We start from the raw sequence: 17,912 nt of genomic DNA, 5'->3' as shown, positions 1-17,912 counted from the left end.
AGAATGAGACTAACCTTTCCCGAGAGAGTCCTCATCATTTAAGTGAAAAATACCTGAAAAGGCCATCTGCATTGGCATGGTCAGTCCCAGGTCTGTGGTCCACTGTAAAGTCCATTCCCTGTAGGGAGATGGACCACCTCAACAGTTTGGGGTTTTCACCTTTCATTTGCATTAGTCACCTGAGAGGCCTGTGGTCAGTTTGGACAAGGAAGTGAGAACCAAACAAGTATGGTCTCAACTTCTTCAGTGACCAACCCACAGCAAAAACTTCCCTATCAATGGGACTCTAATGCTGATCTCTGAGGAGTACTGAGAGAAGGGGTCCCAGCAAATGAAAACATAATATATACAAAGTAAAAGACAATAAAGAAACAATTATTTCACATACATTGTTATTTAATCACAATGTAAGTATATCTTGAGTAGCACAAAGGTGTATGTATAAATAGTTTACAAAATATTTACACGTGCCCCTGGGGAGGAGAGAGGTGGTATCGTGAGGGATGGTGTGGGTAAAGGATAGTGACATAAAACTTGGCCAAACGGCCTCACTATACTTCGTAATTGTAGTCAAACACAGACAAAATAGACCTTTAGTTCAAAAAATCAATCATCAACATGTCATACTCCACATAATTCGATAAATGTCAAGTTTATGGGGTGGAGCTGAAAAGAAACACAGAGCTGTCGACGTTTCGACCCCTTAAAAAACGCAGGTACTAATTATTCCCTTGCAGCAGGGTCTTCATCAGGACGGGGGACGGGGCAGGAAACCCAACGGTTGCTTGTCTTGGGTGGGAATGGAAGAGAGGAGAGACGCTCTCGAAGAGAGGAAACTCGAGATCTAAATAGGTGGAACCGGGTCGGCCATCAAAGGGTAGTCTTGATAATGAGAACGTTATGAGTCCCCCCCGTTGGTTGGGCACCTCGCGGTAAAAACCGCTGCAGCGTGGATCGTCGTGACAAAGTAACACGTCCGATGTAAGTGGATTTAATCCATCTAAGCACAAAGCGCGGTCAGCAATGGGGAGTAACCTCCTACTAATAAAAGCAACAGGTTGATCATGGCCATCATCATCAGTTTGGGATAGGACCGCTCCTATGCCATGTTCAGAGGCATCTGTCTGCATTATGAACTGTTTAGAATAATATGGAGCTATCAGAATAGGTTCTTAGCACAGTGCTTCCTTCAGTGTGTCAAAAGCCTTTTGACAGCTCACTGTCCAGTTTTCCTTCTTGATGGATGGATTCAACCCAGATCAGTTGACTGGGGGTGAGTGCTTGTATTGTCAACGCTCCGTCCATCACCACCTTTGGTTTTGCTTTGTTCACCATAAGTTGGCAGGGTATGCTCAGACGTGAGTCCCTTGCTCACTTTGCCACTGGATTCAAGCAAGCCGGGCTGAAGACGGCTGTAATGCCAGAAACCGGTCCTCGGAAGCTTGTTTCCGGTCCAGGGAAGGCATGGCTTGGCAATTCGGGCTGGACTGTTCCCATGAGGCACAGGGTCAGATTGATTTGCATATAGCCATGTCTGAACTGGGGTGGCAGAGTGGGCTGAAGAACGGTGATGGATTAAACCCAGATCAGTTGACTGGGGGTGAGTGCTTGTATTGTCAACGCTCTGTCCATCACCACCTTTGGTTTTGCCTTGTTCGCCATAAGTTGGCAGGGTATGCTCAGACGGGAGTCCCTTGCTCACTTTGCCACTGGATTCAAGCAAGCCGGGCTGAAGACGGCTGTAATGCCAGAAACAGGTCCTCGGAAGCTTGTTTCCGGTCCAGGGAAGGCATGGCTTGGCAGTTCGGGCTGGACTGTTCCCATGAGGCACAGGATCAGACTGATTTGCATATAGCCATTTCTGAACTGGGGTGGCAGAGTGGGCTAAAGAACGGTGATGGAGTAAACCCAGATCAGTTGACTGGGGGTGAGTGCTTGTATTGTCAACGCTCCGTTCATCACCACCTTTAGTTTTGCTTTGTTCGCCATAAGTTGGCAGGGTATGCTCAGACCTGAGTCCCTTGCTCACTTTGCCACTGGATTCAAGCAAGCCGGGCTGAAGACGGCTGTAATGCCAGAAACCGGTCCTCGGAAGCTTGTTTCCGGTCCAGGGAAGGCATGGCTTGGCAGTTCGGGCTGGACTGTTCCCATGAGGCACAGGGTCAGACTGATTTGCATATAGCCATGTCTGAACTGGGGTGGCAGAGTGGGCTAAAGAACGGTGATGGATTAAACCCAGATCAGTTGACTGGGGGTGAGTGCTTATATTGTCAACGCTCCGTCCATCACCACCTTTGGTTTTGCTTTGTTCGCCAACAGTTTTCCTTCTTTGGCATTTTCTTGGAGGTCAATTCTGTGAAGGGTGTCCCAATAAAACAATGGAACATTACTAGTGAGGGAGTTTTCGGATCCAAGATTTTCTTCGGCTCCGAAGCTTTCGGTTTGTCCTGTTTCGGCTCCAAAGCGTTGTCTTTTGGTGGCTTCGGTGTTGGGGTTTTCGGCGGCGAAGGTGTCTTCGGTACCGGCAATGAAGTGTGGAGCACCGGCTTGGTTTTAGGCTTCGGTGCTGAAGGTGTATATTCTGTGACGGAATGGGGCCGACTCGACCCCGAGTCGGAAGGCTTTTGTTTCGGTTTTATAGCCGGGACCGAGGGCGGGGTATCTGAAGTATGTTCACGGTGTTGACCTGAGCCCGAGGGTGAAGGTGTTACCAGAAGGTTAGGTTCGGGGGCAGGCTGTCCAATGTTCTGCTAGTCTTCCTCGGAGTCGTCGGCTTCAAACACGGAGATATCCTCTTCTGCAGGTTGGAGTTCTGGATAGACATTCAAACCTCCTCCGAAGATGTCTGGAATCGAGCTGCTGCCGAGGGACATTTCGTGTCGTCGAGTCAGACGATCACAAATGGTTTTCTTTGACCGGAATGATGTACAGGCTCGCAGTGCTTTTCCTCGTGCTCGGGAGAGAGGCAGAGATTACACACTTCGTGTAAGTCCGTGTATGGGAATTTAGCACCACACCTGGAGCATTTTTTAAACGGAGTCCGTTCCATCGATGGCCGGCGTGGTTGGCGCATGTAGGCCCAGCGAACCGCGCCGAAGCTCTTGGTCGAAGAATATTTGAAGTTGGAGGATGCGCGTCGAAAGGGGAACGCGATCGAGAACAATACTGTTGTGTGGTGAAGGATTGCGCGTTGAAGGGGGTTCGAAGACAATACCAACCCGGAGCGCAGCAAATCACATCCTAACCCGATGGCAGAAAAAAAAAAACCTGGGGATGGAGTAGATGCCCATGCGCACTATTATCGTAAGGAGGAGTCACATATCTCGTGAGTACAAAGACTTCTTCGAACAAAACAAACTGCTCATACAGCTCATATGCCTCGAACAAGCTATTTAGAGCCCTAACCAACAGAAGAAGAGACTTTGAAAATGTTAATATCCACCTACCAAATCAAATTCAATCACCAAATTTAAGGGGTTTGCATGCCCAAAATATCGAAGAATTCTGAGAGTACTCCAGACAGAAGAGGCCAGACTATTTAGGGATTCAGAATGGAGGGGTAACAATGAGCCTCAATAAGAATTAACAGCCCATGTGGAACTCAGTCCATATAATGAAGCTAACAACTATAGGAATGTTGGAGAGTTGCACATATAAACTGGGCTCCGGTGAAATGGTGCATAGAGTTAAGGATTAGAGTGAGGAAGTTAATGAACAGGAAAAGGAGAGGAGGAAAATAGGGTAGTGGGTGCTTGTTTAATGGTACTGTAGGCTGACTGTCACACATTCAATACAAAGATTAAAATATAAACAAAAAAGTACCGTGGTTATGGGCCGCTCCCAAGTAAAGGTGTCGGGGTCCAACATGTGCACATGGTTGTTCCATCCTCTTGGAGGTCCTGCATTCTTTAGAAATGAAAAACATTATTACTCTTACAGGCATAAAATTGAATTTAGAAATTATATTAACCCAAGTATGTTCTTACTCCATAGGAAGTTTCATCAAATTCAAAGTTCCCGATGGAATCTCCTCGAAAGTACCCATAGCCACCGAAAAAGATCAACCTAGGCAAACAAAATTAATTCAGAGATTATTATGATCAAATTTCTGATTAAAACCGTATCAATATCAGCATAAATATTAATTAATAACAGAGTAGAAAAGGTAAAATCGGATTTAATGAAGACCCAGATCATTAAATTATTTACACCATTGCAAATCACACATAAGTAGAATAAAAACCGAGAAATTAAAAATAAAAAAAAAGTCTCCTTTTTAGTTGGACTACTGCACAGAACCCATGATTGGTGTGGCTAAATGCAGAAAGGAGCTTCCGACAGTTACTTCCAAACTAAAACTGCTGGACATGCTGAAATCCTTTTCACTTAACATACTTAACACAGCAAGCAGCCTACATTAGTTTTATTTTATTTTGTATCTCTCCACCAAACATTTTAGCAGTTTATTTATTTATTTTAACAGCAATGGGCAGATGCATGATAGATTCAACAGATTTTCACTGGCCTGCTTGCATAATGTGCACTGATTATGCTTGATCTTAAAACTTTTTGCAATAGAAATGTAAAACTTCCTACCTATGGGGAAAGAAAGTTGAGGGAAAAGATACGAGGATTACGCATGCTATCTGCTTTTATTTTGCTCATCAGGTCAATTACAACACAAGGATTAAAACTCCCAAGAGTCCTTGAAACAACTAAGTTCACCAAACCAGGGCTTCCTTAGTCCTTGCAACTGTATCAAAGATACAATTATAGATAAAGAAAATAGCATGTTCTCTTTTTTTGTGCTCCTTTGACCTACTCATCTTCTTCTGTAAGTGCTTTTAATAATACTGTTTGTGTTCTGCCCTTAGAACAAAGAAATATATACATTTATACCTAAGAAGGCATCCTTTACCTTTGACAAACACTTCTATCTTGCACAATATTTGTTCATTGTATCAACTTGAGCCAACAAAAGAGCATATGCGTATACCCAATGTAGTCTCTTATACCAATGATCCTGGGTGGGATCCCTCAGAGGTGCGGAGCTGGATTATCCTCATCGCCATGTCCTAAAAAGGACATTTTCTTTCACGATAGCTAGGACATTTTACATGCTATGTCAGGACCGGAAGTTTAGATGAAAACCAGTTACTTACCTGTAACTGTAGTTCTCCAGTATTGGAAGCTTTCATCGATTCACATGCTTGAATCATTCCCCGTCGTCGAGTTGGGAGTCCCCGGTATATCAAAAAAACATGCATAAATCAATACAAAGCAGAAAAAAGTTCTAGGACCATTTCAGTTTTGCAACCCATAATTCTGTTTTGTAAAAGAGACCAAAATAATTCTTGAACCAATCAGGACCCTTCACCCTCTAGAACCCTCCTGAGAGAACCGTAGACCTTCCACTTGTGCCCAAGATAACCCTGTATAAAATCTAAAGGTGAGCCTCTCAGGGGAGGAGGGCGGGTCACATGTAAATCTATGAAAGCTTTCATAGATTCACATGCTTGAATTAGAGTAGCTAGCAGTCCGTAGCACATTTTATTCTGCAGCTACATGAATGCATGCACCAGTGTGCTCTAACCTGTCAATCTGTAGGGAAGAATAGTTTTACCTGAAAAATAAAAACCATAGCCCCCAACTAATCCATGCTTAACATCTATAATTCTTAACACCATTGAAAATAAACACTTCTTTGGGTAACCACCATATTATAAACCTCAACACAATGAGAAACGCATCTAAAATAAAATGTGCACATTCTTACAGTATAAAGAAAGGAGGGATGAAGGATAGAGCTCACCGTCACTGGAAAAGGTCCCTCAGCACCGGCTGTCACACTGCCACATCATTGTTAGCAGCTGCCTCCAAGCAGTAATGCCTGGTGAAGGTGTGTGTACTCTTCTAGGTAGCAGCCCTGCATCCTGTATAGGTACTCCAGCAAACAACGCAGTGGATGTAGATACTTCTCTCGTTGAATAAGCACGCAGCCGTGCTCCCAGAGGTTTCCCTGCTGCTTGATGGCAATACTGGATTGCACTCGAGATCTATCGAGCAATCCCCCTTTTGGAAAGAGGATAGCTCTTTCCGGGCGCACTGAAGGACACAAACAGCTGTGACGATTTGCGAAAAGCTTTTGTTCTTTGTAGATACAATTTTAGGCAACGCTGGATTATCAGCGAATGAAGAGTCCTTTCAGCTGCAGTAGTTGGTTGAGGGAAGAACCTCTTGAGGATAAGAGATTCTTTCAAGTGAAAGTCTGATGGTACTTTGAGTATAAATGTTGGATTAGTATGAAGGACCATTTGATCCTCTCTAAACTGCAGAAACGCTTACTGTATGGTCAGGGCCTGAATCTCCCAAACTCTCCTGGCCGATATCAGCGCCAGAAGAAGTGCCACCTTCCCTATGGATGGGTTCAAAGAGACGATTCATGAGTTGTGATAATACTATATTAAGCTGCCAGAGAGGTGGCAGAGGCTTAACCAGAGGAAAAGTACGAAATAATCCTTTCATGAACTGTTTTATGATTCGCTCCGACCATTAACGATGGTCCTGAGGACATCCTTCTAAAACAGGGTCTAGCAGCTAGATGGACTTTTATTGACGCATGTGCTAATCCAGATTTTGCTAATCGAAGAATGTAAGGAAGAATCTCATGCGATGCGGATCTTAGAGGGTGAACATTAGAATCCCGGCACCATCAACAGAATCTTCACCATTTCATCTTGTACGTCTTATTCGTAGACTGTGCTCGGGCATTTGAGAGAATATTCCTGCATTCAGATGGGAGTTCTAGATGTTGAAATTCACAGTGTTCAGGAGCCATGCCTCTAAACGTAGTGAGTTGGGATCTGGATGTAGCACTTGTCCCTGCGACATTGTTAGGAGAGATGGAATAGGTTTAAGGAGAATAGGTTGTGTCTCCGAAAGGAGGAGAAGTTATGTGAACCAATGTTGTCTGTGCCACCATGGGGCTATCTAGATCATCTTGCACGGCTCTCTCTTGATCTACATGAGTAGTCACGGTAGGAGGGGAATCAGCGGAAAGGCGTAGGCAAAGATTCCTGACCATGCCATCAAAATGCATTCCCCCAGGATCCCGGCTGGTGACACCAACTTGCAGAGAAACAGCATTTCTTGTTCTGAGCGGTCGCAAAGAGGTCCTGTTGGCTTGCCCCATTTTAGAAAGATGCTGTCTAGGGTTCCCTGATGGATCTCCCACTCGTGGCAGGTTGACTTGAGTCTGCTTGAGTCTACCTTGACCTTTTGATCTCACGGAAGGTGTCTGCGTTCAGCGAGATTTCGTTTTGAACAGCCCATCTCCAGATGGTCTGGGCCTCCTGAGACAGGGGGAGGGATCACGTGCTGCCCTGCTTGTTGAGATAATGCATTGCTGTTGTGTTGTCTGTCCTGATCAGCACAGAAGAGTTCCTTATCCTCGGCAGAAATGCCGGCAATGCTAATCTCACTGTCCTGATGTCCATTAAATTGATGTGAAGTTACTGGTCTTGACTCTGCCAACACCCACTGACCTGGAGGTCTTGAAGGAAGGCTCCCCCAACCTTCTAGGGAAACATTGGTGGTGATCACCTGTGGAGCTGGCAGGGTGAGAAAAGAAAGACCGACAAATATTTTGACGTATAGTCCACCAAGACGTGGCCTGGATCATGCCTGGCATGACAGTAATGACATCCTCGAAGGAACCTACTGCTTGACACCATTGCCGATCCAGCTCCTCCTGCAATAGACGCATCGTTAACCGGCAGAAAATGGCCGAGAGGGATGCATGCTGACATTATCCCCAGGAATGACTTGTAGCGTCACACTGAAAGAGCATTTTTTTGCGAATGCTTGGGATAGTGAGATTAGTTTCTTTTATCTCTCGAGAGACGAAAACGGTTTGTTTATTGTGGTGTCCAGAATTGCACCTAAGAAAGTAATGCTCTTGGATGGACGGAGAGACGCTTCTTCCTCGTTCAGAGTAAGGCCTAATTCGGCAACCAGTCTTGTACATGTCACTGTGGACGACTGAGCAGTTGCATGTGAAGGTGCTATGATCAACCACTCGTCCAGGTACGGAAACACCTGATGTCGTTGCTTCCTCAGAAAAGCTGCTACTGGAGCCAGACATTTTGTGAAAATTCTTGGGCCGACTTGGGGCCAAATGGCAGTACCTTGAACTGGTAATGGCTTCCGGCTACGATAAATCGAAGGTACTGCCTGTGGGAGGGATGGATGGGGATGTGAAAATATGCATCTCGTAAGTCTAAGGTGGTCATATGATCCCCCGGGTTTAGGAGCAACAGAATGTCCTGAAGGGAAACCATGCAGAAGGACTTCTTTCTGAGATAAGTGTTTAAAGTACTCAAATCCAGGATCGGACGCCATTGACGTAAGTTCTTGCGAACCAGAAAGAAATGGGAATAAAATCTGTTCCCTCTCTGGGAGATTGGCACCGGTTCTATTGCTTCTTTTCGGAGCATTGTAAGAATCTCCAAACGCATGAGATGTTGATGGTTTACCTCTTGGCGTCCTGGTGAAGTACAAGGAGAGAGCTGGAGAAACTCCAATGTTTGGCCAAATTGTAATAGATTGAGAACCCATCGGTCCATGGTTATCTTCTGCCACTTGTGAAGGTGAAAAGAAATTTGCCCCCCACAAGAGAACTTCTGGAAAAATGGGAATAAAAATAGCCGGAGCCTGAAGCTAGTTATTAACGTTGTGAGGTGTCCTTTCCTTGACGTCCTGTTCTACCTCTGGGGACAGATTTAGAATACGCCCAACTGCTGTTGTCGTTGAACATACTGTTGGCGGTAAGGCTGGAAAAATGTAGTGTATGAGGGGTATCTATATGGTTGAAATCCTCCCCTGTAGGATGGAAGGCCCTTTCCTCTAGCACCTCTAAAGGGCACTTTCCGATACTGGAGTGTCCCTAGAGCCTTCGCTTTATCGGTCTCCTTCTTGATATCTTGCAGCGCATCGTCGATGTGCTTTCCAAATAAAGCCTCTCCATCGAAAAGAAAGTCCAGGATCTTATTTTTACCTCCGGTCTAAATGACCTAGCTCGGAGCCATCCTTGAAGGCGCAAAACCGCTGACCCCCAAGTGATATGAAAGCTGTAGATGCGATATCCATCGCACAATCTATCACTTCTGCAGAAGCGCTCTCCCTCTCTTGCAGAATCTTCTTCACTTCTGGCTTACTCTCTTCCGGAAGCTGATCCACATATGGAGCCAGGTCACACCACATCTGTCTGTCATATTTGCCCAATATCGCAAGGGCATTAGCCGCTCTGCCCAACAGAGATCACATTGACAAAAAATGCTTACCGGCGTTATCTAGGCGCCTGCCTTCTCCATCAGGAGGTTTGGGGATTTTCATTGAGCTGCCTGGGAAATAACCAATTCGGGAAGGCCCACCAAACAGGCTGGAGCGTCCTCTGGGACCTTGTATTTCTTCTCCAACCTGGCTAGTACTGGTGTCACTGTCGCTGTTGTTCTCATGACCTTGAGTCCTTCCTCCCATACATGACTTATAATCGGGATAGCCCTCACTGACTTTCTGTGTGGCTCCTTAAAATCATATAAGAAACATTCCGATAGGGTAGCCGGCAGAGGCAGATCAAATCTTTTTGGAGCTCTCTCTACCAAGTTTTGGAAACCACCAATATCCTGTGGTGGTGAGTCAGGAGGTACCGGAGAAGGAGAAGAAGGCATGGGAATGAGGTAGTCCTCCCATTCTCTATTTGGATCTCTACGGTCTCGTTCCTCCTGGTCATCATCTGCAGAACCCTGATCTTGTTGAGGGATTGATGGAGGTGATCTCTGTAAGGGTTCCGCCAGAACAGCTTGACCTCTCTTTGGAGTAGACGGGAACTACTGATGGCATTTCGTGAGATACAGGAGTTGGTGGAAATCTCTTCCTGTAGTCTACAAACATGAACTGAAGGTCCGTTAATAAGGAGGACCACAGGAAAACTACTTCCTCCTGATAATTATGATGGTATTGTTCCTGAGGAGGATAGCCTTGCTTGACACCATATTCTTCGTCAAAATCATCCTATTGACACTTAACGTGCAGCTGGGATGGGCTACTCGCATAGCCATAAGGCCCTTCATCTTCCGCCTCAGAATCCTGCTCTTCCAACAGGTGCGATGGCAAATAAGGGATACCCTTGCTAGGTGATCTAATTTCAGGTGTAATTCACCTTGTTCTAGTCTTCTCTGTTCTGTCCGGCGTTTTTCCCTGATCGCCGACGACACAGTCGTCGAAGCTGCAGCTGTCGGGGGTAAATTAGAAATCATCAGCAATGGTCTAACTGCCATCAACGACAACGCTACTGTCATTGTCGTCGATGTTGCCGTCGTCTGTGTCGTTGTATTCGACATCCTCATTGTCGTCGAGGCCGTCGCCGATGACACTGGTGTCGAAACCTTCATCGACAGTTGCAAAACATTCGTCGACGGAGTTCACAACTCCGTTGTGGACGGTGAGGCTTTCTTCTGCAACAGGTGAACTTCAATCTTCGTCGACAACACCAGAGGTGCTTTCTTCGTCGACGGACGTCTTTGCTTCAGGGGGCACTGAAGAGGGCTTTTTGAAGGAGTGCCTGACCTGAGGGGGTCTTAGGCGGCTCAGAACTCACCTCGATGTTTTATCCCCCCAAGCAAGTCCCTTCCTCTGCTTTCCATGTTTTTGAAGAGATTTTGAGGGACAGCGCCCATGAGTGGTCTTTTTAAGGGCTTTTTCTGGATGCTCCCCAGATGAATGGCCGTTAGGTGATCTAATCTTATGGGATCTCCTGGATGAGGAAGAGGATGCTTCATCACTGTCCTCACTAGAAATCACTTCTTTTCTGGCTTTGAGTTTCTGAAGCCATATCACAAGGCGTCCCTCCCGATACCTTAAGGTTTTAACATACCTTGCAGTCCTTTGCCTGATGGTCTGGATAAAGGAAATGAATACAGTCCTCATGAGGGTCATCAGTATAAAGTCTTTTCTTGGAGCAGGTAGCACAGGCTCTAAACAGGCCCGTTTTATCCTTTCCTGACATAATTATGCCTGAGTGATGACAAACCAGCATTAAAGATCGATCCTGCAGATGTAAAAGTTGAGATGAAGCTAAGAATACTATTCAAATTCACTAATAATAACAGAAAAACAAAGCAGAGCGCAGAGGAGACTCCCTAGCACAACGTGGGCTAGAAACTTCTGTGAAGGTCTAAGGTTCTCTCAGGAGTGTTCTAGAGGATGAAGGGTCCTGATTGCTTCAAGAATTATTTTTGGTCTCTTTTACAAAACGAGGGTTATGGGTTACAAAACTGAAATGGGCATAAGCCTTTTTTCTGGTTTGTATTGATTTAAGCATTGCTTTTTTGATGTAGCGGGGACTCCCATCTCGATGATGGGGAATGATTTAAGCATGTGAATCTCTGAAAGTTTCAGTACTGGAGTAATATGCAAGTTCAAAGCTTTCTGACCACAAAGGATGTGGCGTCTGGCATCAGTTTCAAAATAACATTTCTTGAACGCTGAATCGGAGGTCCAGTTGGCCACATTCAAAATGTCCTCCAATTGGCTGCTACAGGGTAAAAGCCTTAAAGGACACAGTCCCTCTTACGGAATGAGTCCCACAACATTATCAATTCCTGCCTCTCCCATTAACCAGCTGCCCCATATTGCAATTGTAGGTGATAAAACCGGTTTGTAGGGCCCCCTAATGGAGGCAAAGCACTACACACAATCTGGGTTGTCTGGAAAAGCCAAACATAATTTTAGATTTTGTTCTTCAAGGTCCCGTAAAAGTAACTCCTTCTGGAAATTCTAGATGAGATGCCAAAAAACCCTAATATCAGACACTCTCTTTCACGATAAAAGGCACAGTACATTGCCAACTTCCCAGAAAGGTTGTGTCTGGTAAAAATTAATTACCCTGCCAACACTCGAGTTTCAAAACCAAATGGCATCCCACTGCTTACTGTTTTGGGGCTCCGGTGGGCATGATAGTTACACACACCTTAATAATCTAGACTATTGAATGTTCTGCCATCGGTATACCATGAATTAGTATGTGTTCTGCGGTTATTGCTGACCAACATGCATTGTTTGTGTAATAATCCAAACTTGAACACAACTCTGACAAACAATTCAGTACATGTACTACATCTGCTCCCAAGGAATTCGCACTACGTCCCGCACTCCAACATGATAATCACTGCCATGCTGCGTTATACTGTTTATTGGTATTTTCCAACCAAGCTTTCCTAATGAAGCCACAAGTCTATTCCGGAGGCCCAGCAATTTCCCAGCATTTCCTGTACTCATACATGCCATCAATTGGAGTGTCCCTTTCATCACTAATTAGTGTGATCTGCCTAGAACATCCTTCAAAATGTGCATGAATTGGGGAAGAAGAATCAGTGAATATGGAGAAAGATCCAAAAGAATTGGAAACCACTCTTGCACCCTCCAGAAAGAGGTCACTAGCACCTATTCCACGCTATGTCTCCTGACTTGTGCCGTAAACCTGTTCATCAGTGAAAATGGCAGGAATGCATAATTCAGACCCAGTCCAAATTTTGAAGTAATGCATCTGTCGCTTCTGCCAGAAGATCCCGTCTTCAGCTATAAAACCTCAGCAGTTGATGGTACAGCTGTGATGCAAATAGGTCCACCTGGGATCCCCCCCCCTTTCTACAACTCAGGAACACTGCAATTTCCAATCTCCAAGCACTGAAATCCTTCAGATGCCTGAAATTCCAATTAATCACAGATTTCTGTCTGCACTGAAGATACTCCACTGTGATAGATATCTTTTTGTCCAAGCAGAAGTGTTAGAAATCACTCGTCTAATACGCCAGGATGTTTGATTTGTTTCCCCTAATCTATGTACTGGACCACTAATACATTGTCCATCTTGAAAGAATAGAGCAGGACGCTTGTCTTTTGTCAGGCATTTCACAGCAAATAGCATTGTAAGTAATTCCAGATAAATTAGATCTCATCTTTTCTTTGTGTGGACCAAGATCCTCCTGTAGAGATAGCCCCAATCACGCTCCACATTCAAATGTATAAACATGTTTGGTGCAGGGCTGAAGATGGCATTCCCATTCTAGGTCTCAATACGGTCCTACCACCACTGGATCTCCATCTTGGGTTCCTAAGTCAGTGGTACCTTTGATGCATATGGCAGAGCTTTTTGCCAATGGGAGGCTTTCAAGCTCTGCAATGCTCTGTAATACAGGGGTTATGTTGAGATTGCCTGTATTGAGGATGCAAACACCCTCACCAACCTAGTGAGCTGCCTCAAAAAGCCTTGTCTCTTCTTCGCATCTCCTCAGTTCCCCTTGCGATGACAGTCATCCTTCCCGTCAAGTTCCATGATAAACCACAGGCAACAGAATGTCCTGAAGAAGATGCATGCCTTCTATTTTAAAAGGGTAGTAAAGCAACCACTGACTGAAAAATATCAAATGTAATATCGGCTTTAAGCCTGATCTTTAATTTCTAGCAGGAAAATATTGCTGGGCAAGGCCTCTGTGCGTCAAGTATGTCAGGATTACTAAATTCTAATCTACCAGGATATGCTAACTCCGGGTCAAGGAGGATAGTGTCCTACCATGAAAAGATAGTGAGACTGGTTTTCACCTCTGCTTTGGGGTTCCAAAAGAATGCCATCATGAACCCAGTTCCCATCAGGATAAACAATGCATCCCCAGTGCGCTCCTTCTATTTGTGCACAAAAAGGCATAACCAACACCCAAACTCTGTTGGAGAAAAAGGCATAATCCTTAAATGCTGATACTACCAGAGCGTTAACATGCCTATAGATTGCACCTCGGGATAAAACCCCAAACTTCTTTTGGTCCTGGAAAACAAGGGTAAACAGGTGTCCCCTACCTCTACTAGCCCCTCCGAAAAACCTGATACCCGAAAGACGTCCTGCCTGTACTATTGCGCCTTGTTCAAAGATGAAAACATGGTAACAAACTTGCTTAGTTCTTCAATGAAGGGCTCCCCAAAGAGACCTCTTTCCATCACCAGGCTCAACTCTATGCCACACACATAAGTAGTCCCTTAAAACAAGTTTCGGGCCCACCATTGCAGCTGTGTGTAGTTTTAAACTTTTAACCATTTGCCAAGCCTAAAACTACCTTTTTAATACATATAAGTCACCCCCAGGGTAGGCCCTAAATAGTCCATAGGGAAGGCTGCATTGTACCGAAAAAGCTTGACATGTACTTTTAGGTTTTACATGTCCAAGTAGTGAAAAACTCACATCGTTTTGGTTCACTAATGTGAAGACTACCTCTTCCATAGGTTAACACAGGGCTACCCAACTACATTTAATAAGCGATAAGGATAAAATGCCATGTTTGGTGTCTAAGGAATTGTAATTTAAAATTCCCTTTTTAAGTTCTAAATCATCTTAATTACATTTTAAAAAACAAGCATTTGCAATGCAATAGGTCTCGCATTCATGCGAGTTTGAGCTATTGGCATTGTAAATGACAATGCCTTTTATTTATGTTTTGGGTTTTAAAACATAAATAAAAGGCATTGTCATTCAAAACACTAATAGCTTAAACTCTTGCAAATGCGAGACCTACTGTATTGCAATAAAGGACCTTCTCGACCGCTTGTTAGATTGTAGATATCAGATAAAGAGACCGGCCTGCGACGTATTCAAAGTAGTGATAAATAGTGCAGTGAAGAAGATGTGTAAGTATTGTAAATTACAAAGACAGAAAGTGTGAAGTGAGAGTTACATATGATCCGAGCTATAAACACTAACAAAGCGCTCCAACATTTTTCGCTCTGTGGTTACATCGTTGCGGCTCAGGAGGAAGAGCGGGGAGGGGGCTATTTCCTGCCCTCTACGTGATTTGAGTGTGCAGTGTGGCATTGTGTAATGTCAGTGCTGTTGTTGGCCTAATAAAAAACACTCCAGCTGTAGTAGGGCCCTGCTTTCACCTCCTGGTGCAGGGCTGGCAGTGCATTATGGCAGGCATAGAGGGAGGGAGGGATGGTCTTGGCTGCAGCTCCAGCCTTGTACAGTGCCCCTGCTATAACTAGTGAGCGAGAGGCGCTGAGGTAGTGGTATTGGTAGTGGTATTGATGGTGATATTGGTGGTGCTGGTATTGGTGGTGGTGGTACTTGGTGGAGGTGTTGCTATTGGTGGTACTGGTATTGGTGGTGGTGTTATTGGTAGTGTTATTGGTGCTGTGACTGGGAAGGGCCAAAAACATAACGATTAAGGAAATAGCACAGCGAATTCTAAGCGCTACATTGTTTTAAAAAAATAAGTTTTAGCCGATTCTGCATTGGAGAAGTGAGGTATCAGCTTACTCCTGCTTTTGTTACTGGGTGCCGATATTGCAGCACTGATGCAAAACCATCCCCCAGTGACAAAACGGCCCCCAAGGCAAGCAAACCAGGATCCGCCCCTCTGACCCACCGGGGAAATTCCTGGTTCCCGCTACAGCCTGTTAAGCACCATTTATTTATCAAACTTAAAGATCGACTATACCCTCATTGACTACTACAGTGGTCAATGAAAAGAGCATGGTACACACCTGGAGCGACATTATTAGAATCAAAGAATAAACAACCGACAGATCGTCTAGTTTGTGTAACCTCCTTCAGTACTGCCACTTCAGAGGTAAAAAAGATAATACGCTTTATTTGCACTAAAGAGAAATAAAAAAACTTTATAGAGATAAATTGGTTCATTTAAATAAAGAAATCCAAATGGTGCTTACACCCAATTCTGGGACACCTTAGATGTGGTACCTGTGGCATGTTAATCAACAATTGAAGGGACCATATTTGGGTATGATAGCTTTTCGATCCAACATAAAAAATTCACTTATTGTAAATCTAAAAATGTGATTTATGGGATTTTGTGTCCATGTGGTAAAGAATATAGAGGCCAAACGAATCAAGAAATCAGACATCGGATTTGCCAACATAAATCCCGGATAAGATGTCGCAATTTGACGGCACCACTGGTAAACACTTTCTGGAAAGGAACCATAGTGTTGAAGACATGAAATGGACTGTATTAGGACAAGTCAAACCACTATATGACGATGATACCTTATTTGGGACAACAAGAGGCTCTAATAATTATGAAACTACGTACAGCTGATATGGCCTAAATGAGTTATCAGACATAACAAATGTGTTTTAAATACATTATTTCTTGAATTTCATGAAGCAGAGAACATATGAGTTATCAGAGTTCACAACATATACATGCTTTTCAAGCAGAGAACAAGCACACACTTTCAAAATATGAGGCTAAGCAAACAAACTTAAATATAGGGTCATTGCAATAATGGGGAGTTTAAGATTGAGATAAATGTGTTCACAAATGTATTCTAATTGTATTATGTTGTTCTGCTGGAGAAATCTTTAATTGTGGCTGCTTTTCTGATTCATTGTGCAACAACAGTGTTCCACGCCAAATATATTTTTTCATATTCTAAAAAACAAACTTCCATTAAAAAAAAAAACTTCCATTAACGAATATCCAAAATTCTGCAGTTCTCCCTTTCAAACATACTGCATTTCCAGTAGAAACTACATTTCCCATGACAATGTCGTCAAAGCAGGAAGTGATCAGCCAATACTTCTTTCGGCAACAGTCGAAGCTTAGACACGCACCGACACAAAGTGGTCCTGGGAACCCGTAATAGAAATGGGGCGACAAAATCTTTTCATTTTATTAGTGCGAAAGCAGTAAGTGCCTCTGTGACAGTATTTATTCATGTATTTTCACAGATGGTTGTTGTAATGCTATAATATTGGTTTACTTCCCGCAATGCTATAATAGAAAGAAAAGAAAATAAGTCCCGGCTGGTAAATCGTCAAATCGACAGGCACGAGACGACCATAAATACGGTGTGCATTTGCACCGTTCAGCTCGGGTGAGAAACGTACTCACTATGTAAAGGATGGTGTCATTTTTTAAGACACAGAAGGTACTTTTAAAACATTGATTTCCCCCTTTCTCTCGATCCCCATGCCTTTCTTCTAGATCTCACAAGAGGTGTGGTTAACTATGAGGGTAGCACAGTAAAGGACTAAGAATATATGCAACATAAAAAAGGTTGAATTCACAGCAAGCACAAATTTCTTGGGCTGCACTAGGTGAATAGTGGATTAGGCACTAATCTAGTCCCTTATGCAATGATCATAATTAATTATTTTTTCTTTTAGGATCTGTATCTGCCCCATTATTCAATGAGGTCAAAACACGTTGGCATATTGCCTTGGGGATTTAAAAGGTGTGCCACCTCAACTTAAGAATATTGACCATGTCTAGAAAGAATCCACAAGTTCGAAAAGAACTAGAAATCAGATTGGAATAGGCTAAGTGTGGGAATGCAATATTGGTCAGATTACCCCATGTATTTCTTTTAAGGAGGATGAGAAAGATTGATGTGAGTTACTCTGGACTCACTCTCAACACAACTCACGTTTTGTTCAAATGATCTATGTATTGTTTCATGTCGTAATTTGATTTGTTTAATGTTGTATAATATTTGGACCAAATGGATTAGATTATTCGAAAATGGAAAAACTATGAAGAAAATGTATACATTGTGAAATGAGAAATTCTCAAGCACCATATATTAATGTGTATGTTGTGCATTCTCAACTATTGTTGATCATTGGCCTTGTGGGGTATTTGATATGATTTTGTATTGTGACTTTGATCCCTCCCCATGTATTAGGCCATATTGGTTCAAACCCCATTGAGTTGCCATCCATACACAGAGCCAGCCAAGCACCAGTCCACGCACACCGCCAGCCAAGTGCCACTCCACGCACACCACAAGGCAAGTGCCAATCTACACACACCGTCATCAAGTGCGAAGCCACCCACACCATT

At 43.9% G+C, this 17,912-nt stretch overlaps 1 protein-coding gene across 1 annotated transcript in view; it reads right to left on the bottom strand.

The window, feature by feature from the left end:
- The window catches only part of KLHDC2 (kelch domain containing 2), a 151,353-nt gene that overhangs the window by 72,873 nt on the left and 60,568 nt on the right, over nucleotides 1–17,912 (bottom strand). The window contains exons 5-6 of the mRNA XM_078659710.1: nucleotides 3,987–4,065; nucleotides 3,823–3,906 (exon numbers count right to left, since the gene is read on the bottom strand). Coding sequence (XP_078515836.1) covers nucleotides 3,823–3,906; nucleotides 3,987–4,065 — 163 coding nt within the window. The remainder of the gene's footprint in view (nucleotides 1–3,822; nucleotides 3,907–3,986; nucleotides 4,066–17,912) is intronic.

Source organism: Lissotriton helveticus, chromosome 9 (assembly GCF_964261635.1).
Source record: "Lissotriton helveticus chromosome 9, aLisHel1.1, whole genome shotgun sequence".
Taxonomy (NCBI): Eukaryota; Metazoa; Chordata; class Amphibia; order Caudata; family Salamandridae; genus Lissotriton; species Lissotriton helveticus.
This window is presented reverse-complemented; position numbering and strand designations above follow the sequence as displayed.